The sequence below is a fragment of the Cervus canadensis genome, chromosome 14 (assembly GCF_019320065.1).
Source record: "Cervus canadensis isolate Bull #8, Minnesota chromosome 14, ASM1932006v1, whole genome shotgun sequence".
In the NCBI taxonomy this organism is placed as follows: domain Eukaryota; kingdom Metazoa; phylum Chordata; class Mammalia; order Artiodactyla; family Cervidae; genus Cervus; species Cervus canadensis.
In genome coordinates this window covers 1675714-1697894 of record NC_057399.1, presented here as the reverse complement: position 1 = coordinate 1697894, position 22181 = coordinate 1675714, and the positions used below count along the sequence as shown (strand labels likewise).

Genomic DNA, 22181 nt, shown 5'->3' with positions numbered 1-22181 from the left:
ATTATTTTAAATCTTACTACTGTTTTCCTACTGCCAAGGATGGGTCTTTCATTAAATAGGACGTCAAGTGGAAGGTTTTGAGCAAGTTATTTGCAGTCCTCTTACTGTCTTGTTTTTTTTTAAATTTTCTTGGCTGCACCACGGGGCATGTGGGCTCTTGGTTCCCCAACCAGGGATTGAACCTGCACCCCCTCCTTGGAAGGCAGAGTCTTAACTGGGCCTCCAGGGAAGTCCCATGCAGCCCTCATACTGTCTTTTTTTGGGGGGGGTGGGAGGGGGGCAGAGCTAGGTCTTTGCTGCTGCGTGAATTTGCTCTAGTTGCGGAGAGCAGGAGCTACTCTCTCGTTGCAGTGCTCCGGCTTCTCCTTGGGGTGGCCTCTCTTATTCCAGGGTCCAGGGTCCAGGAGCTTCAGCAGTTGTGGCTCCCACGCTCTCGAGTACAGGCTCAGTAGTTGTGGCGCACAGCATGTTGCTGCATGGCATGTGGGATCTTCCCGGATCAGGGATAGAACCCGTGTCTCCTGCGTTGACAGGCGGATTCTTCACTGCTGAGTCACCAGGAAGGCCCCCCCTCATACTGTCTTAACAGCAGCCAAGGCTTTTGCAAACTCTGTCATTATTCAGTGAAATTCAGAGTAGAAATCTAATCATGTCAGAAAATTAAGTGTAGCAAAACATGCTCGATAGTGGACTTTACCACGGAAAGTGTAATTGCCTCTCCCCTAGTAACAGTTAGCCTTTCCTTAGAACTTGATCTCTAAGGGTATTACCATGTTCTTACCCACAAGTTTGTCACAAATGACCTTTGTCCCACTCACAGTTAGGGATGGGAAAAGACAAGAGTTGCACAATCAGGGTTCCTAATACGTGCTTATTGATGTTAAGGTGTGATGGAATTGATGGTTATCATGTGACTAGTGCTCATGAGAAAATACACTTCTGCCTTTAGTACTGATAAAAAACTGCTTTACAGAATTCCTACCTACAGCTTCACTGCCTGTGTAGTTTAGACTTTAAATCAGCACAAAGGTAATTCTGGATGGTCAAAAAGGTAGTAAGTCAGCTGGAAAAGTAGATATAATGGGGGAAAAAAATTAGGGTGCCTAAAAAGTGACTTATGTGCAAAGACCTATGTTCTTCTTAGAGTCCTTGACACGTGTGGGTACAAGAGAACTGGTCCTTTAGTCAGCCATTTATCTATTTAACTGGGGCGAGTAATGATTTGGGCCACATAGGTTATAAAAAATGTCAGTTTTATTTGTATGTAACTAGGAAGGGAAGTAAGAATGCAATGAGTGTTCCATCTTTACTATTCATATCCCAGCCAAGCATGTGACCCCCTGATTAAGACCTCCAGGGTGGTCCTGCTAACGAAAGCAGTCTCTCAGAATTAAAGGTTAAATCTTCATAGTGAAGAAAGTTGTGTTTCCACTTGGGGATGGCCCCATTCTCACCTCATCCTCACCATTGGGGTGGCAACAGGTGGGCTTGGAGTTGTTGCTTGGGCTCCCCTCCTATGCTTTAGGAGTAACTACAGGATCGAGCAATGCCTCACACCAATTCTTCATCCATCAGACAGCATCTCAGGGCAATGTTGTTGTCATTTGGTCACTAAGTCGTGTCTGAATCTTTGCGACTTCATGGACTGTAGCCCGCCAGGTTCCTCTGTCCCTGAGAGTTTTCAGGCAAGAATACTGGAGTGGGTTGCCATTCCCTTCTCCAGGGGATCTTCCTGACCAGGGATCAAACCCAGGTCTCCTGCATTGCAGGTGGATTCTTTACCACTAAGCCTCTCAAGGCAATACTAGCTGATACTGAGGGTCTCTGAAGTATGGGTGTTTATCATCTGACTTGTTGGTGCCAGCATGAAGCAGTGGGGCTGGGGCAGCATGAAGAACTTCTGAGCAGTGTCACAAGACGCCATCTGTGGTGGACATTGTATATGGTGTTGTCTTGGGTCAGGCCTGATTGGCAGGAGAGTATTTCCAGGTGCTGTACTGAAAAGAGGACCTTTAAGGTTCAGAACATTCACTTTTGGAGACAGGTGTGAAGCCATGCATGGCCTGCTCCTCACCACAGCTCTCTGTCAGGAGGACATCACTCCTCCCACGCACGTTTCTGCAAGCCTTGGTTCTTGCGTTTCCGTCCCCGCGGTGATGTAACACAGCTCCGCCTTCTCAGGCGGTGGTCCTGTGCTGGTAAACATGGTTTCTTGTGTGAGGTGTTAAATGTTGACAGAACTCAGTGATGCACAGAGTTTGGGAAAGTTACTTGTACTTCAGAGACTTCTGGGGGACTTCTGGGCCTGGGGCTCAGAGTGTCAAGAAGCTATAAACGAAGGGTTAGACAAATTCCAGCCAGAACAGCCTGAATGAAAGTTTCCAATAAGTATGACAGTTGTAGAGCTTCCCCAGTGGCTCAGATGGTAGAGAATCTGCCTGCAATGCAGGAGACCCAGGTTCGATCCCTGGGTCAGGAAGATCCCTTGGAGAAGGGAATGGCTACGCACTCCAACATTCTCGCCTGGAGAATTCATGGACAGAGGAACCTTGCGGACCACAGTCCATGAGGACGCAGAGTCAGACATGACTAAGTGACTAACACACACACATAGACCAATGCTACCCAAAAGACCCATTGTTGGAGAAAGTCACATTATAGGTTAAAAACCTGTATCCTTATCCTATATTTTTAATGTACTCCACTCACTCTCCCATGCTGCAGTGCTTCCTTCATGGGCAGGCTAACATCTCTTCCTGTTACACGTGCTTTTGACACGTATTCTAGCTCATTCAGACCAACAAGCTGAAGCACTACCCCAGCATCCACGGAGACTTCAGCAACGACTTCAGGCAGCCGTGCGTGGTCTTCACTGGACACCCTTCCCTCCGTTTCGGGGACGTGGTCCATTTCATGGAGCTCTGGGGAAAGTCGAGTCTCAACACGGTCATCTTCACAGGTAAATAAACCAGCAAACAAAACCCTGTGCTTCCCACTGGGACCATTCCTAAATACCTGTAGAATGTTACCAACCACATAGAGACTCCAGGGAGAATTTGACAGTAAGGCGTAAATATGATACTATTGTTGTTATTGTGTCCGACTCTTTATGACCTTGTGGACTACAGCATACCAGGCTTCCCTGTCCTTCACCATCTCCCAGAGCTTGCTCAAAAACTCATGTCTGTTGAGACAGTGATGCCATCCAACCATCTCATCCTTTGTCACCCACTTCTCCTCCTGCCTTCAATCTTTCCCAGCATCAGGGTCTTTTCCAGTGAGTCAGCCCTTGGCATCAGGAGACCAAGTATTGGAGCTTCAGCTTCAGCATCAGTCCTTCCAATGAATATTCAGGGTTGATTTCCTTTAGAATCAACTGGTTTGATCTTGCTGTCCAAGAGACTCTCAAAGAGTTTTCTCCAACACCACCGTTCAAAAGCAACAATCCTTTAGATCATTATTCCATTGTAAATACCAAAGGATACATCACCCAGCAGGGGGAGGAGGAGAACAAAACAAAATGTCCCCTTAGATGATGTGCACTGGACAGGGCTTTCATAGCAGTTTTTGTAGATTTTGTCCCCGAGACAGATTTCTGGTCTAGAACTACTGTTGACAGAATTTTGTAAGCTATTCAAAAACTGCAGGAATTCCAGTGATCAGTCTTGCTTCACCCTTTAGTCAGGAATTACTGACTGAGATGGATCTTTCTCCTTAGGTTATAGTTTGCTTTGGTCTGGAGAAGGAAATGGCAACCCTCTCCAGTACTCTTGCCTAGAGAATCCCATGGACAGAGGAGCCCGGTGGGCTGCTGTCCATAGGGGCGCCCAGAGTCGGACAGGACTGAAGTGACTTAGCAGCAACAGCAGCAGCTGGCTTGCAGTTTTTCTTATGGAGATGAATCCCTCAGAATAAAGCTAATCTTTAATGAGGGCACCTTAGGGGTTTTACTTAATCATTATCTTATCAATCAGGGTCTTCAGATAGTCTTGGGATTTGAAACTTGGGTATTGAAGTAAAAAGCCTTGATATGAAATCTCGGCGGAGTTACTGTAACCTCAGCCAGCTTACTTACCTCTCTGTAAAATGGGACTGTGGGTGGCGGCTCCTCGGGCAGCTCTGTGCTTCTAGTGAAATGTTAAAGGAAGGGGCTCTTACCAGGCCTGGCCCAAAAGCCTGTGGGGAAAGGACCAGTTGCAACAAACTTGGGTGCCGACTCATTGCAGTGAGTCAGGGAGACTGACAGGGGGAGGCGGGAGGCATCACAGGACATGGTCAAAAGAACTTACCAGTTGGGCCTTGGGTTGGGTGATCTTGGAGGTGGACGCGTTGCTCTGGCTTGGGTGTCATCAGGACCGGAAGTAGTTCTCTAGTGGGACATCTTGATTCTTGTCTAGAGGGTTAGAAGAACAGGGCCAGGACAGGGTGGCATTTGCTTATTTGAGGTTTGGACAGAGTTGCGGTCTTGTGTTCAGGCATGATTACAGAGGGCCTTGTTTCAGTCTTGATCCATGGTGGTCACCGAGCAGCCTTTTGTGACATCGGCATCGTGTGGGATAGCTTAAGTGCAGTGGGAGGACGCGGCCTGGCCTTGAGTGATGGAAGCGCTCAGAGGAGCAGCTGGTGGGGGCAGCTGTTCTCCCTCCAGGCCCCCTTTTAGCCACAGGCAGAGGAAGTCAGGCTGTAAGATTCACACCACCCAGAGCCTCACCATTGATTGCCAGGTTTGGCTAAACAGGAAGTCATCTGGAGAACGCGTTCTGCAGTAGGACTAAGGGGGCGCTCCTGTTCTTTCTGAGGGATGTTGGCTCTGATATGACAGTGGGCACAGTAGGACAAGGCGCAGAAGAAGTGTCGCAAGACCAGAAACTTCCTTTCAGCCAGCTGAAAAGAAAGCAAAGGCTACATGACTGTCCATGACGTGCATCACCCAACATTTGTCTGGATCAGGAATTTATATTTAAACTGGTGTGCTGCACTTCCAGAGCACAAGCTGTGTCATTTACCGTGTCCGCTAGGTTCTGGGCCACTTTTTCTGGTTTGTGACCGCTGGGAACTGTATCCATACAGAGTCGCACAGTATCCATCAGAGAGAGACAGTCACCCCCAGGCAGGCCAGGCTCCTTTGGGGGATTCTGGGTTCTCCTTGAGTAGACAGGATCCACTGGAGGAGTGAGCATTTAAAACCCTGGAAGCTCTGCATTCTCCAGAGTTCCCCAGGTAAGGAGCGGTGCGTGGAAGCCGGGGCCACATACAGGAAGTGGTGTGCTCACGGGGCACAGGCTGTGTCAGGAACCTACAGGTCATTTTTCATGCCAGGACTAAGCCAGTGCTTTTGGCCCGAGGTGGGCAGCTTTCTCAATTAGAGTAAGCAGTCCTTGGCAGGCCGGCTCCAGTGGGGGCTCCGCAGAGAACAGACCGGTCAGTGAGGCAAGGACAGTTCCTGGGCGCTGGACTGGCGCTACGGATGGGCCCCGCAGCCTCAGCACAGGTGTTTTGTTGACGCGGGGTCACGATCCTTCTTTTTCTTCTTCTTTGCATTCTGTCAAGTAGGAGGCATGGGATTTGTTTCTTGCCTGGGGGTGATCTTTGAGCTCTTGCTTTGAGTGACCTGGGCTGGACATCTCCACTGTGAAGTCACCGCTTTTGTATTAATCTGTATCTCTTGGGAGACACTTTGAGGCTGTCTATTCATCTGGTCTTCCCCAGAGGTTTATCTAATTTTTCTAGCATCTATTGATGATTCTGGTCTGAATAAATTATTCCTGCGATGGCTGCCAACGCATAACTTTTTTTTTTTTTTTTTTCAAAAAAGAGCTTTCCTCTCTCCTTCATTTATTTATGTATCCCTTCATTGTCTCATCTCTCTCCGTCAGTGTTGAAAACCTTGAGCTCACACTCCTGCCTGCAGCGCTTAGTCCAGCGTCTCCCTCTCTCTACCCAGAAATCACTCCTCTCTCCCACCGTGAGGCCTCTGCCTCCTGTAACCTGCGGTGCCTTTCCTGTCTTGCTGTCCGTCCGCTGGGCCTTGACCATGCCAGCCGCTTCGTCACGTGGCCACCCCTCTGTTCCTTTCATTTTTAATATTTATTTTCTTGGCTGCACCAGGTATTATTTGCAACCTGTGGGATTTAGTTCCCTGACCAGGGATCAAACCCAGACACTGCATTGGGAGCGCGGAGTTTTAACCACTGAACCGCCAAGGAAGTCCCCGGCGCCTTCATTTTGAATTTCCTTTCTTGTGTTCCCCTTAGAACCCGACTTCTCATACCTGGAAGCACTGGCTCCCTACCAGCCCTTGGCCATGAAGTGCATCTACTGCCCCATTGACACGCGACTGAATTTCATCCAGGTGTCAAAGCTGCTGAAAGAAGTGCAGGTACGGGGGGCGGGGGCCGCGGGGGGACCCGCTGTGCCGCTTGCTCCCGCGTCCTGGTGCCTCTGTGCCCTGTGTTCTGCGGTACGAGGGCTAGACATCCTCACCCCCGCCCCCAGGGCCTCCAGGGTGCTCGGCCGGTACCCTCCAGATTCCAAACTAGTGGGCTTTGTACCCTGAAAGAGGTTTCTGCTCTTAAAAAAAAAAAAATCAAAAGTGGAAGGAAAAGCAAGCATACGCAGTGTATTATTTTTGATGAGGACCACTTGGGTCCAGTTGGCAGTTGGGTGGTATTTGGACGAAGTAAACGCTGGCTTCCTAATTATTTTTCTCCCAAGATAATAAAAAAAGACATTTATAAAAACAAAAACCAAAAAATTCTGACTTGGTGTGTCCTACACAACTGAGGACATGGCCTGACCATCGCCCACTGCCTAGGACCTGTGGACCTCAGGTCCAGACCAGAAACCCAAACAAGCCCAGAAAGTCACAGTTCTTCCTCACCAGCTAGTCAGGGTGCCAGTCAGAGCTGCTAAGTGACAGAAAGGCTGCCCGCAAGGGACTTGGAGGCCCTTTGAGAGCAGACCCACGGATGTCAGCTTCAAAGTGACTTAAATAGAGTGAGAAAATAAATGCGAGATGAGGAGTAAGTCCCTTGCTCATCACCATGGCTTTCCTTGAAAGTTTTGTGCTTCTCCCCACACGCTGTGGTCCCTGGTGACTTGGGTTTGAGAGGATGGGCGTTCAGAACGGCCATGAGTGAGCCTGGGCGGTGTGTGGGGAGGGTGAGGTCAGGACTGGGCCTGCTGTCGCCTCACGGCCTCCGCCCTCTCGGCCCTCAGCCTCTCCACGTGGTCTGTCCCGAGCAGTACACCCAGCCGCCCCCGGCACAGTCCCACCGCATGGACCTCATGGTGGACTGCCAGCCGCCCGCCATGTCCTATCGGCGCGCCGAGGTCCTCGCCCTGCCCTTCAAGCGTCGGTACGAGAAGATCGAAATCATGCCGGAGGTGAGTGTTGGGCTTCCCGGGGTTTCCCCGGGTTTCCTCTTGAGTCTCTGGAACACCGTCCTGGGGTGGCTTTCCTTGGGGTTTGTGTCACACACGGATGGACCAAGGTACACGGACCCTTAGCAGGTAACCGGGAAGAGAGCTGAGCTTTTCAGAGCTGCCGCTTTGGCTGCACTAGGGCCTTAGTTGCAGCCTGTGAACTCTGAGTTGCAGCATGCGGGATCTAGTTCCCTGATCAGGGATCCAGTCTGGGCTCTCTGCACTGGGAGTGCGAAATTTCAGCTGCCGGACCACCAGGGAAGTCCCCCTCCTCCTGTTTCCAGTAATGAAGTAACAGCTGTCAACACCAGGCCTGCTGGAGTGCTGCTTATGTTAAAGTTCAGCGTGTCACCCGGGGGGTCAGAGCCTGGAGAACAAACATGCTGTTGTCAGCTCTGTTGTTAACCACCTTAGGGTTGTGGGCTTTCTCGTCCTTCCTGGACCTCATTTACCAGTGAGGGTCAAGTCTCACTGAATTCAGCAATAGATGGAGGACATGACAGTAACCAAAAAGTAAGGAGAGCTTAGACCCCTTGCATGATCATCATTTGCACGCATTTTAGTAGAACTTAAAGGTTTTATTCCATTGACGATTTTGTCCTTTAACCCCAGCGAGTGTAGAGCCCCCGACTGATCTGGGCTGTGGCGGTGCTGGGGCACATGGCCCATGCCTTCCCGTGGGGGTCGCAAGCAGGGTGCTTGATGTGACTGTCACCAGCAGCGGCAGCCTTGAGAACGTGTTGAAAAAATGCAGGTTTCTCCAGCCCCACCTCAGTCCTGCTGAGTCAGAGACTCCAGGTGAGGCCCAGCATCTGGATTTCTGCCAGCCCTTCACATGGGTCTGGTGCCCGCTAATATTGGAGAACCACTGGTGTCAGAGACCATGTGTCAGTTTTCAAAGGCAAACGGAAGGCAGAATGTTGAGTCTCAGGAGCCCAGGAGGGACCCCTGCTCCTCGCCTGAGAACCAGCGCTCTGGACGGCCTCCTTTTGTTTTTAAGGCACCTCAGCCTTCTCAGGCTTTGATTTGTATGACTGTGCTTGTTCATTCTGGAAAACTTGGGAAATAAGGAGAAAAAGGATACAGACCAAAAAAAAAAAAAGTCAATCCTAGTTTGAATACCGAACATAATTACTATTCTAATTTTTGTGTATTTGCCTTGTCTGTTCACTGTGTTGTGGGTGTGTTTAAATCATGTTAATATCTTTGTCACATGAAGGTAAGTATATTGTGTCATTCAAGATACTTGAAAAGCATCTTAGGCTATATAATGGTCTATCATGAATGTGTCATCATTTCACTGTTCCTTTATTGGTGGACATTTATTATTCCTGCATTTTCAAAGTGCAAATAATACTTTTAGAAACACACTTTCACATAAATCTTTGTGTGTGGGATGTAGAGAGAGAACTAGAAGAATCATTTGGTTTTGCCTGGGAAGTGCATGTGAGAGGAAGGAGTTAAACTCTGTCATGGTTCTTTTGGTTTTGCTACAACTAGCGGATGCTTATTTCTCCCCCAGATCAGCTCTGGACGCTCATTTCTCCCCCAGATCAGCTCCCCTGTAGATCCGCCTTCTCTCTCCCGGCATGTGCAAAGTGGGAGCACTGACGTCAGCCCTCAGGGGCCTCCATTAAGAGAAAACCTCTGTTTCCGGGGTGGCCGGTGAACGCGTCTTCCTTCCCAGAGGTGTCCTCACTGAGTCGTCTGTGGGCTCCGGATAGAGTTCCCTGTGGCTGAGCTGCCACTTCAGTCTCCTTGGAGATGAATCTCTTCCTGGGGCCGCCCAGGGAGAGTCCGCCGCCTGCTCGCTCCCCACACTGCCATCTGTGAGCCTCCCCGGCCAGGTCTTTGGCCTTACAGTTCTGCCCGCAGCCTGACCTTTGTCAGTGCCGCGTCAGAAGGAAAACAGTATCTGTGGATGGGCACGGCCGGGAGCCTAGAGCACACGTGTCTCTCAGTGGGAACATTTCACACTGTTCCATATTTTTCTTTTGTAAAATTTTATTTATTTTCGGCTGTGCTAGGCCTTGCTGCACGGGCGTTTCTCTGGCTGTGGTGAGTGGGGGCTACCCTCTGGCTGCGGCGGGCTGGTTCCATTGCAGTGGCCTCTCTTGCTGGGGAGCGCGGCCTCTAGGGCACATGGGCCTAGTAGTTGCGGCACTGGGCTCCAGAGCATAGGTTCCATAGTTGTGCACAGGCTTAGCTGCTCTGCTCCATGTGGGATCTTCCCAGAGCAGGGACTGAACCCCTGTGTCCCGCCTTGGCAGGTGGGATCTCTACCCCTGAGCCACCAGGGAAGGCCCCCCCTCCGCCTTTGTTTTTTAAGTTGAGGTATAATTGACCTACCTTCCTCTGTGTTAGTCCTGGTGCATAATAACATAGTGATTCAGTATATCTCTACATTACAAAATGATCACCACACTAATTCTGTTACAGTATTTCCTATAATGTACATTTCATCCCCTTGAATCAGTCTCTGCCACCTATTTGAAAAATTGGTCATTGCCTCCCTTCTGGCAACCACCTGTTTGTTCTCCATAATTGAGTTTGTTTTTTTATGTTTGTTCATTTGTTTTGCTTTTTAGATTTCACTTATCATAATACCCTCTAGGTCTATCCATGTTGTCACAGCAAAATTTCATTGTTTCTTTATGACTAATATCCCATGTGTGTGTGTATCACATCTTCTTCATTCATTTATCAGGAGACGTTTAGGTGGCTTCCATATCTTAACTATTGTAAATAATGCTACCCTGAACATAGGGATGCATATATCTTTTCAAATTAGTGTTTTGTTTTCTTTGAGTAAATGCCCAGGAATGGAATTGCTGGGTCTTATAGTAGTTCTATTTTTAATTTTTTGAGGAACCTCCAACTGTTTTCCATAGCACCTCCATTAATTTTTTTTTCATTTATTTTTATTAGTTGGAGGCTAATTACTTTACAATATTGTAGCGGTTTTTGCCATACACTGACATGAGTCAGCCATGGATTTACATGTGTTCCCCATCCCTATCCCCCCTCCCACCTCCCTCTCCATCCCATCCCTCTGGGTCTTCCCAGTGCACCAGCCCTGAGCACTTGTCTCATGCATCCAACCTGGGCTGGTGATCTGTTTCACCCTTGATAGTATACTTGTTTCAATGCTGTTCTCTCAGAACATCCCACCCTCGCCTTCTCCCACAGAGTCCAAAAGTCTGTTCTGTACTTCTGTGTCTCTTTTTCTGTTTTGCATGTAGGGTTATCGTTACCATCTTTTAAAATTCCATATATATGCGTTAGTATACTGTATTGGTCTTTATCTTTCTGGCTTACTTCACTCTGTATAATTGGCTCCAGTTTCATCCATCTCATTAGAACTGATTCAAATGAATTATTTTTAATGGCTAAGTAATATTCCATTGTGTATATGTACCATAGCTTCCTTACCCATTCGTCTGCTGATGGGCATCTAGGTTGCTTCCATGTCCTGGCAATTATAAACAGTGCTGCAATGAACATTGGGGTGCACGTGTCTCTTTCAATTCTGGTTTCCTCGGTGTGTATGCCCAGGAGTGGGATTGCTGGGTCATATGGCAGTTCTATTTCCAGTTTTTTAAGGAATCTCCACACTGTTCTCCATAGTGGCTGTACTAGTTTGCATTCCCACCAACAGTGTAAGAGGGTTCCCTTTTCTCCACACCCTCTCCAGCATTTATTCGCGCCTCCATTAATTCACCATCCCACCAACAGTGCATAAGTGTTCCCCTTTAGATTCTCACCTCCAGTTATTTGTTGTCTTTTTGACAACCACCATTCTGACAGGTATGAGGTGATACCTCATTGTGGTGTTGATATCCACTTGCCTGATAATTAGTAACATTGGCCATCTGTATGTCTTATTTGGAAAAATGCCTATTCAGGTCTTCTGCTCATTTTCAGAGGGGGTATGTTGAGTTGTATGAGTTCTCTGTGAATTCTGGATTATCTGGTGCATCATTTGTAAATACCTTCTCCTTTTCCCTAGGCAGCCTTCTTGTTTTATTGACGGTATCCTTCACTGTGCAAAAGCTTTTTTGTTTGATGCAGTCTCATTTATCTTTGCTCTTGAATTCCATACTTGAGGGAGATATACCCAGAAATAAAATTGATAAAAGACCAGTGTCAAAGATGCCTGTGTTTTGTTCTAGGAGTTTTATGGTTTAAGGTCTTATATTTAACTCTTTAATCCATTTTGAGTTTGTTTTACATAGTACAAGACTTTGCATGTAGCTGTCTAGTCTTCCCAGTAACATTTATCGGAGAGGCTGTCTTCCCCATTGTATATTCTGGCTTCCTTTGTCATAAGTGACCATATAAGCATGTGTTAATAGGTTTTGAATCATTGTATTTACATTTTCATTTGTCTCCAGGTATTTTTTCATTTCTTATTTGATCTCCTCAGTGACTCATTGATTGTTGAGTAGCACATTGCTTAGCCTCCATGCACTTGTGTAAGTTTTTTTCATGTAGTTGATTTCCAGTTTCATAGCATTATGGTTGGAAAAGATGCTTGATATGATTTCAGTCTTCTTAAAATCTACTGAGACTTGTATTGTGGCCTCACGTATGATCTCTCCTGGAGAATGTTCCATGTACACTTAGTAGAAGGTATATTCTGCTATTTTTGGATAGAATGTCTCTATATCTATTAAGTCCATTTGAGCTAATATATCATTTGAGGCCAGTGTTTCCTTTCTGATTTTCTGTTTAGGCGATCTATTCACTGATGTAAGTGGGGTGTTAAAGGCTCCTGCTATCTTTGTACGACTTTGGGTTTCTCACCATCCATCCCTGAGCTCGGCACGGTGGCCCAGCATGGCCTCCTAGCCCCTCACCCTGGGCAGCACGCCTGCAGCACTCTCTTGTCCCCGGTTTACAGGGAACCTGACTGAAACCCCCCTCTTTGCTCCCAGCTTGCAGACTCGCTGGTGCCCATGGAGATTAAACCTGGCATTTCCTTGGCAACCGTCTCGGCTGTGCTGCACACTAAAGATAACAAGCACGTTCTTCAGGTAGCGTGGGGAGGCCGGGCTGGGCTCCAAGAGGAACCTCCAGGGCCTGTGGGGACTGGAACCCTTCCTCCTGAGAAGGTGCTGGCATCCCAGCCAGCCCCCAGGACAGTGCTTCCCACACCAGCAGATAGTAGAGGGCAGACTTCCTGAGGGATCAGATCTGAAGGAAAGGGCACTACTTATTTCTCTGGCCACGTGCCTTGGAGAGAGAAGGGAGGAGAAACGATTATTCATGGGGACGGGGCTGCCCACCATTGCAGAGCCATCACAGCTCCAGAAGCATCGGCTCCCCTGGTGGGTGCTCAGGAGACAAACTCTCATCAGGTGCCGGCCCTGAGCCTGTGGGCATGAGGTGGGAGGGGAGGTAGACCCAACAGCAGACGCAGCCCCTGCCCTCGGGGACCCCAAAGCAGTCAGGCCAAGGGCCGGGAACCTGGGGAGCCCCTGCAGGTGGAGGGCATCTCCCCCCAGCCTCACGCCTCACTTGAGGGCACATTTGCCACCTTGGAGGGCAACTGTTTGGGCCCCCGTCTTCACCCTCCTGAGATCCCCCGTCAGGGCTGGGCTCTGTCACTCGCTCCCCAGGTTGTGTGCCCGTAGCAGCCACTCACAGTGCTGGGCCCGGGACCAGGCCCTGCCCAGCCGTTGCCTCAGTTAGGCCTCACGAAGTTCTCCTTCCCATCACCACTGTAGAGGCAGCTCCTCTGCCCTTCACTTTCCCGACGGGAGGACTGTAACCAGTCAGTCCGGCCCCACAGCCCCTGGCACTGCTGCCCCAGGCCCAGCTGCCAGCGTGGGTTATTAAGGATTTACTCAGAGAGGAGCTTGGGGGTCTACAGCCCATGGGGTCACAGAGTCGGACACGACTGAAGTGAGTCGACCGAAAATTAAAAACGGATCTTGCTAAAAGGAAGGCATCTTTGCCAGCTGAGATGATGATTCTGTGGATAGCTGGCTCTAGCTTGTGTGTACTGTGTGGATACCCAGCTGGAGGTGGAGACCCTGACACGGGGCACAGACAGCGGCACCGGGCCAGGCCCTGCGCCCTCCCAGGAAGAGGGTCCCGCGGGTGGCCTGCACGGACTGGGGCTCCCGGGTGATTTCTTGATGAGACCCCTGTTTTCCTCCTGCCCAGCCTCCACCCAGGCCCGCCCAGCCCACAGGCGGCAAGAAGCGAAAGCGGGCGAGTGACGACATTCCAGACTGCAAGGTTCTGAAGCCTCTGCTGAGCGGCTCCATCCCCGTGGACCAGTTCGTGCAGACGCTGGAGAAGGTGAGCGCTGTGGGCGTGGGCACTGGCGTCCCTCCCGGGAGCCCCCGTGGGCTGTCCCCGTAGCATCTGCCAGTCCTTAGTTAGGGCGGGGCCCGAACCAGGCGGGAGCTGCAGAGTTAAGAGGGGCCCGGCTGCCACAAGACTGCCCCCCAAACCCACTTCTTGTGGGAACCAGACCGAGGAGGGGCCTTTCTTCAGAAACACAGCTGTGACATATGGGGCAGGGGGCTGGCCAGGAAAGAAGGGTCTGCCCCCTTAGGGCCGCACTTCTGTGCAAGAAGACCCTTGGCATGGCCAGCTCAGAGGAGACGCCAGTCTTGGGGCTCTTGGGGTGTGGTGTGGGCAGAGGGGTCAGGATGGCCTGATCCCCTGGAGCTCGGGAAGCGGGGCCAGTGATTCCCAGAAAGGGTAGTAGGAGAGAGAAGCAGGTGGTCATGGTGGAGGATGGTGGTCCCCCCCCCACCCAGCTCAGCAGCTTTCCCACTCTTCGTCCCTGGTGGAATAGATTGTATGACTCCCAAGTAAAAGGAAAAAGAATTTATTAACCTGAAAGTGTTTTGTAATTCTGGCTTCAGTCACAGGGTTTCAGAGACCACTGTTTTGGCATCAGAATTAGAGAGTCCTTGACAGAACAGAGGAGCAATTGGCTAAAGATGGTATTTTTCATGCTGCTTCTTGTGGGAAGAACTGCAGTTAACACTAGAAACCATTCCAGGAAAAGAGATTTTCTTCTAAGTTAGTTACTGCCTTTTGTCCAGACTAACTCAGTAGCTGAATGCTTTCCAATCTTAAAGGCTTTCTCTTTGTTGGGAATTTTCTCCACTCGTCATTTAAGTTTCCTCAGATGGAGGGCTTTCCCCGAGTTGGTGGGCTCCCTGACCCCTAGTGATGTGGGGACACCCCTGGGGACCCCGTGTGCCGTGCACAGCATTCCTCCTGACTGTGCGGCGCCCCCGGCTGTACTGATGGTACTCACGCTTCACTTGTTTCTTGAAAACTTGAAACGCCTTGCTTTCCCAGAAAGATCTTATTTACTTCTGTCTGGCTTTCCCAGGAGTTCATCTCTAGGACCCGACCCGACTACTCTCCCACTCCAGTTTCTGCGCCAAAGATGGAGAACCTCCCTAGGTCATGATTATTACCTGTCTTGTGTCCTTCTCAGGCAAATCATTCTTATTTCCACTTCTTTTCTTCTTCCTCAACTTTACATCTGATGTGTAAGGAAATTCTGAGCATTCGAGGGGGCCCTGAAGAAGTATTTGATACACTGCTTCATCTTCCCCTTTGGGAGGGACTTGCCAGGTCACTGGTACCTGTGGTGAGGAAGGCATCTTCCTGGGACAGGATGGAGCATTTTTACAGGGACCACAGGTGTGGCTGCGAGGCTGGGATGAAACACCCAGCCTCCTGAACCCAGGTGCCTGGATGTGCTCCTCAGATGATAAACAAAAGCTTAAGCAGGTGGTAGGAATTCTGTTGTACTTTGTATGAGATTTTGCATGGTTGGGGGCTTCCCCTGGAATTCTATTGGTGTAGTAGGTCCTGGGCCTGCTCTGAAGAACTGTATTGAGGAGAGTCCAAAATGCCAGTTTCTAGAATGTTCAGTGTAGCCCAGGCTGGAAAGGAAAGTGAAAGTGTTAGTTGCTCAGTTGTGTCCAACTGTTTGCAATCCCACGAACTGGAGGCTGCCAGGCTCCTCTGTCCGTGGGATTCTCCCTTCTCCAGGGGATCTTCCTGACCCAGGGATCAAACCTGGGGCTCTTGTACTGCAGGCCAATTCCTTCCTTACCATGTGAGCCAGCAGGGAAGGAAGCATCTCAAACGCTGAAATGCCCTCCTGCCCCTTTTCTCTTGGTGCAGCACGGCTTCAGCGACATTAAGGTAGAAGACACAGCCAAGGGCCATATCGTCCTGCTGCAGGAAGCCGAGACCCTCATCCAGATTGAGGAAGACTCAACCCACATCATCTGTGATGACGATGAGGTGCTCCGGGTCCGACTGCGGGACCTGGTCCTCAAATTCCTTCAGAAGTTCTGAGGGGAAGGCCCATGCCACCTCCACATCCCTGGACCCCTGCGTCCTTCACTGCAGCTGCCAGCCCCCAGCGGAGGAAGGGAAGACCCGCAGCTGGCGGGTCTCTGGCTCGAGGAATAAAGAAGCGGCTTTTGAGATACCTTCTCAGGAGTTACAGCCAGAACCTCCCAGTCTGCCTTCTCAGCACTGTTTGAGGAAAGCGCTCTCCCTTTAAACTTGAGGCGTGTGTTCTTCCCAGGCCGGTAAGGCAACAGGCTGAGGAGGAGTGAGAGTGACCACAGCTTTACACCAGGTCAGTGGTGGGAGGAACATGAAGGATGACGACTTGTGGCCCATTTGTCACAGTTTCACAGGCCTCAGGCAGAGCAACTAGTCTTTGATTTTGTTTTATTGTCTACAGTGCTGTACCTAGTAAGAAAGATGATGCCAAGAAATTAGCAAAGGTTCATTTTGCTTTTATAATGTGAGCTCATTTTGTTAATAAAATTTATTTTTTATAGAAGTAGCTGTGTTCTGTTGAACCTATAATTTATGCATTCATTTAGCATCTATCAAAAAATATGAAAATATACAGAACTGAACTTGGCAAATTTTAGTTTGGTGTGTGCATTAATATATTTCTTCAGTTGTACAAAAGGGTGCTTAACTTGATCTGAGCTGTATCTATATGGAAAACAGCACAGGCCGCTAACACTGACCTCGGCCGTCTGGGGAGGGCCTGAACTAGGCTCCACTCGCCCGTGTCACTGCCTTTCCCACAGACTCTCCGCATTCCACTGCGCAGTAACTCAGACGCCTGCATCTGAAATAATGGAATTGTGTGAAACAGGTATTTACCAGATTCCATCTAGTCTAGTGCCAGTTGTCACACTCGTGCCAGTTGTGTAAGTATTCAAATGTGAGGGGTGGGGAGCAGCACACAAGTCTTAGAACTGGCCTACAGCAGAAGCAAATTCTTACCGTCTGTTCAGACTGGTTGAAATTCAGTAGGAAGTCAGCCCTCCAGCCTGGTCAGCAGCAGAGCATCACAGCGGGCTCGAGTGACCCAAGAACTGTAGCACTGTAAACTCTTACCTGCTCAGGTTTTACAGAGAGCTGACTGTCAGTTCTCTCTCTGAAATGGCCCTGTCCCTGGGAAGCAGTTCTTCCTTAGAGAAGGGAAAACACAACTTCATTTTTGCCACCTCCAGCTGGGCCAGCCTTGGTTGGGTACAGCCATGTTACCACGGTCTGTGCTTCCCAAGGTACAGGTCACTCCAGTCGAGGGGCTTCGACTGTGTCTACAATGAACAGTGGGGGAAGACGAACATTACAACAGATGGACATGCCAGGGCTATGAGAATTTAGCTTGTTCTTAGGAGACTTGTAAATATGCAGCACATGTAGGCATGCTTCCTAATAAAACTTAGAGAAATCAAGGTAAGTTTTTTTAAAGTTTTCTTAACATCTTGAAAAAAGCAAAAGCAGTATAAAATAGAAATCAAATGGTTGTTTTACTTAAATGTCCTCTAACAGTGACATGTCCAGGAATCGCTTGGATTTGTCCGGGCTGGATTTCTGTTAAGGCCTAAGTAATCCCAAGGGATCAACTCCAAGGCCTTAATCTCGAGAGATGGTCACTAAAGGGACAAACAGTATGTGAATGTAAATTAACTGATAGACTGATGGGCAGGAAATAATTAAGAAATTATGAAGGTTTTAACCACCTACCTCACAGCAGAAGCCAGTCAGGAAGACACAAAGAATCACTTGTTAGAGCAGAGAAAATCTAGATCCTGCCTCCTGTTAGGAAACAGCAAGTATGAATAACTGCCTAGAATTTGCGTATCTGGATACCAAACCAGACTGGTGAGAAGACGACCCAGAAAAAACGGTGGGACCTGCTGTCAGAAATGCAGCCCACTGATACCAATCTGGAGAAGAGGGTGATGATGAGAGAAAAGCCAATAAAATCCTAATGATTAACCTAGTGATTAAATAGTAATTGAAAAGCCATTAAAAACAGTGAGGAGGAACCCAGTTTTCCCATTTCTTTTGATCTTTGCAAAATAGCAATCTATTGCTGTAAAGCAGATTATCCCATAATTTAGTAGCTGAAAACAGTGAACATTTATTATCTCACTGTTTCTATGGGTCAGAAACCTGTGTGGCTTAGCTGGGTGCTCCTGATTCAGGGGCATCTTTCCACAGGGCTACCTACAGTCAACATGCTGGACAAGGAAACTGAGGTACAGAGGGTAGCTTTCCCCAAAACCCATAGCCAGCAAGTGGTTTCTGCCTTACTGTACCACCATGTGTGAGCATCAGGGATCACGAGCTGGGGAAGAGGAGACAGGTCTGTTCATTCCTTTTTAGGTAAAGGTAACAACTACTCTTCTTGACCCCTGGATGGCTTGAAGCTTTGGGGCCTCACAGTTGTCCTGTTAAGGCAGAAGTTGGCTTTTCCAAACTACAGGCTTACCTTGGAGATATTTTTAGTTTGTTTCCAGACCACGACAGTAAATATCTCAATAAAGCAAATCACATGAATTTCTTCATTTCCTAGTGCATGTAAAAGTTACCTTTATATTGCAGTCTATTAAATGTACAAGAGCAAAAAATAAAAAAATAAAAAATAAATGTACAAGAGCATAAGTGTACGGACCTTAATTTAAACGTAACGCTGTTGGGAACGTGGCACTGGTAGGCGTGCTCGACGCAGGGTTGCCACAAACCTTCAATTTGTAAAAAAAAAAAAAAAAGGCAGAACCTGCAGAGAACAATGAAATGAGGTTTACCTGTACAATAAAGTATCAACAGAAATGAGAGTGAAGAAACCCCCAAAGCTGTATGATCACGATTCATGTGAGCCCAGCAACCTGGTGAGGAAAGGGCTCCCAAGCCCAGTGTTTCCCCAACAACCGCGAGGAAAGCCGAGTGCTGTCTCACTGTTCCATGCCATGCTGTGAAGGCAGCAAACCTCCAGTGTTCGCACATTCACCGCGGTGGAACCGTGGGCAGATAACATTACTCTTTCAAACCTGGACGTTTAGTCATGCAGTCATGGCCAACTCTTTGCGATCCTATGGACTGTAGCCCACCAGGTTCCTCTGTCCATGGGATTTTACAGGCCAGAATACTGGAGTGGGTTGCCATTTCCTTCTCCAGGGGATCTTCCCGACCCAGGGATCGAACCTGGGTTTCCTGCACTGCAGGCAGATTCGTTACCACTGAGCCACCAGGGAAGCCCTAGAATGCGGTAAAAATAACCAATTACAATTCTGAAGGAAGTTGCCACTGAATTATGGAGATAGGTAGTGTAGAACTAAGCCAGACTCGTCTAGTCTTGCTAAAGGCTGCAGCCAACACTGTTCCTGGATCACACTTTAGACTTAATAACATCGTAAAAGCATTTTACCATCTATAGATTCAATGCAATTCCTCTCAAAATTCCAATTAAAATTTTCAGAGAAGAAGAAACTCTAAAATTTGTATGGAAGCACAAAAGATCCTGAATAGCCAAAAAAAAAGAAAGAGAGAAAGATGGAGGCACAGTTGCTCATTTTAAGCTTAATAAAAGCTTATCGTAACTAAAACAGTGTGGTACTAGCATAAAAACAGACACATGGGCCAATGAAACAAAATCGAGAGCCCAGAAGTAAACCCACACATACACATACAGTCAACTAATATCTGACAGGGAAGTCCACAAGACTTTTCAGTAAATGGCATTGGGAAAGTTAGATAACCACGCACAGAAGAGTGAAATTGGTCCCCCTCCGCCTGTATACCACTCATAAAAATTAACTTGAAAGAATAAAGACTTACCTGTCAGACCCCAAACTGTAAAGGTATTAGAAGAAAACGGGGGGAAAGCTCCCTGACACTGGTCTTGGCAACAATGTTTGGCAGTGACACTGAAAACAAGGAGAAAAATCAACAACTGGGACTACTAGCAAACTAGAAGAAACCTTTTGCATAGCCAAGGAACCCAACAAAATGAAAAGGTGATCAGATGGGAGAAAATAAAAAGGTGATCAAATGGGAAAAAATTTTGCAAAACTATCTGATAGAGGTTAATAGCTAAAATATATAAGGAACTCATAGAAATCAACTGCAGAAAACAACCTAACTTAAAAATGGGCACAAGTCTTGAATAGACATTTTTCCAAAGACATAGGAATGGCCAACAGGTCCACGAAAAGGTGCTCTCAACATGATGACTCACTAGGGAAATGGAAATCAAAACCACAATGAGGTAGCATTTCACATGTGTCAGAATGGCTATTTCCAAAAGATGAGAAGTACCAAATCTTGTCAAGGATGTGGAGAAATGGGAAGCCCTGTGCACTGCTGGTGGGGAGGTAAGTTGGTGCAGCCACGATGGAAAAGAGCATTGCTGTTCCTCAAAAAGTTAAAGATGGAACTACCACATGACCCAGCAACCCCAATTCTGTGTATGTATCCCAAGGGGATGAAAAAATTACCTTGAAGAGATTTCTGCATCCCCATGTTCACTGTAGTAGTATTCAAAATAGCCAAGACATGGAAACTGAAGTTTCCCTTGATAAAGGATTAAAAAAAAATGTGGGACACATACACATACACAATGGAATATTACCCAGCCATAAAAAAGAAGAAATTCCTACCTTTCACAACAACATGGATGGACCTTAAGAGTTAAATGAAAAGTCAGAGAAAGGCGAGTACTATATGTTCTCACTCATGTAGACTCTCAAAGATGAGAAGAGTGGTTGTCAAGGGCCAGATACGAATGTCCGGCTAGAAGATGCGTAAGCTGTAGGGGTCTAAGGGACAGCATTGTGACTACAATTAACGATGCCATATCATATACTTGAAAGCTGTTGAGAGTAGATCTTAGAAGTTATTACCACAGAAGTGGCAATTATGTGACAGGACAGAGTTAACCTTACTGTGGTAATCATTTCTCAGTGTAATATGTGTATCAAATCATGTTGTACACCTTCAGCTTACAGATGCTATATGTCCATAACATCTCAATAAAACAGGGGGAGACTTACATGTATTAAACTTAAGCATTTTTTGAGTCATAGAACCACAGATCTTTGAGAGGTGTTTTGCCCACATCTTATCATTAAGCATAAGGAATACTTCTTTCTCTTATATTGTTATCTGAGGCCACCGAAGGGGGAAAAAAGAAGGCTGTGTCCTCTGCATGATCACTCTTATGCTAGCAGAATTTATCCTTTACACTTCTCTACAATAAACCATGGCAATATTTTCTAAGGCAGTTTATGTCTTCATGGCGTAACTATGAAATCAGTCACAAATGAAGAGTAACTGTAACTCACATACTGTACAGTAATTTGGGACTACCTAACACATTATCAACTAAGTTTCCTAAGATTATATAAATTTTAACTAGATTAGAATGTTCACAGTACTTTCAAAATAAAGAACTTTGATGTTATGAAGCCTTTTCCAGTCATCGGTGGGCCCTCCCACCCGTCAGTGAGCGTTTATTAACACCTGTTACATCCTGTGCCTTGTCCCTGAGGACGGAGCTCACCAGAACAGACCAAGTACGGGTTCCTCCCAAACTTCTCCCAAGGATACAGGGGCAGATTTCCAGGACCATGAGCAAAAGACTACACAGAAACTCTTCAGTGCATGAAGCAGGGCACCAAAGCCAGTGCTCTGAGACAACCCAGAGGGATAGGATGAGGCGGGAGGACGCGGGGAACACAGTATACCTGTGGCCGATTCATGCTGATGTATCACCAAAACCATCACAATATTGTAACTGTCCTCCAAGTAATTTAAAAAAAGAAAATCCTAGCAACTACTAGAATTAGTAATATAGTAATTAGAAAAAAAAACTTAAAAAATCAGCAGTTCCACTCATAATAGTGTGAAGAGAGAGATTTAGGAATAAACTTTTGAAAAGATGTGTAAGATCTCTACATAAAAAGCCTTAAAAATTTTGATGATAGACATTAGGGAAGATCTGAATACATGAAGACAGAACAGCATGTTTATGGATTAGAGACTCAGTATTATATTTCAATTCTACCCACTGATCTACAGATTGAGTATAATCTCATCAAAATCCCAGTATATAACAGCAACAATAAACAACCCAGTTCTAAAAAGCATAGTTTTAAAAAGAAGCTTTTCCAAAGATAAACTACAGATGGCTAACAAACACAGAAAAGGTGCCTTCAGCACACGTCCATTATTAGAGAAAGTAGCATCAAGAACGCACGAAATGAGGTACCCATTACATCACCAGTCAGGATGGCTGCTATCCAAAAGTCTACAAGCAATAAAATGCTGGAGAGGGTGTGGAGAAAAGGGAACCCTCTTACACTGTTGGTGGGAATGCAAACTAGTACAGCCGCTATGGAAAACAGTGTGGAGATTTCTTAAAAAACTGGACATAGAACTGCCAT

General features: G+C 47.4%; 1 protein-coding gene across 1 annotated transcript in view; it reads left to right on the top strand.

Annotated features, from left to right (window-relative positions):
• LOC122453251 (integrator complex subunit 9) overlaps positions 1-16270 on the top strand; it is a 120782-nt gene extending 104512 nt beyond the window's left edge. Inside the window, exons 12-17 of the mRNA XM_043487166.1 lie at positions 2788-2959; positions 6255-6379; positions 7219-7386; positions 12363-12461; positions 13597-13734; positions 15595-16270. Coding sequence (XP_043343101.1) covers positions 2788-2959; positions 6255-6379; positions 7219-7386; positions 12363-12461; positions 13597-13734; positions 15595-15771 — 879 coding nt within the window. The 3' untranslated portion in view covers positions 15772-16270. The remainder of the gene's footprint in view (positions 1-2787; positions 2960-6254; positions 6380-7218; positions 7387-12362; positions 12462-13596; positions 13735-15594) is intronic.
• Positions 16271-22181: the final 5911 nt, after the last annotated feature.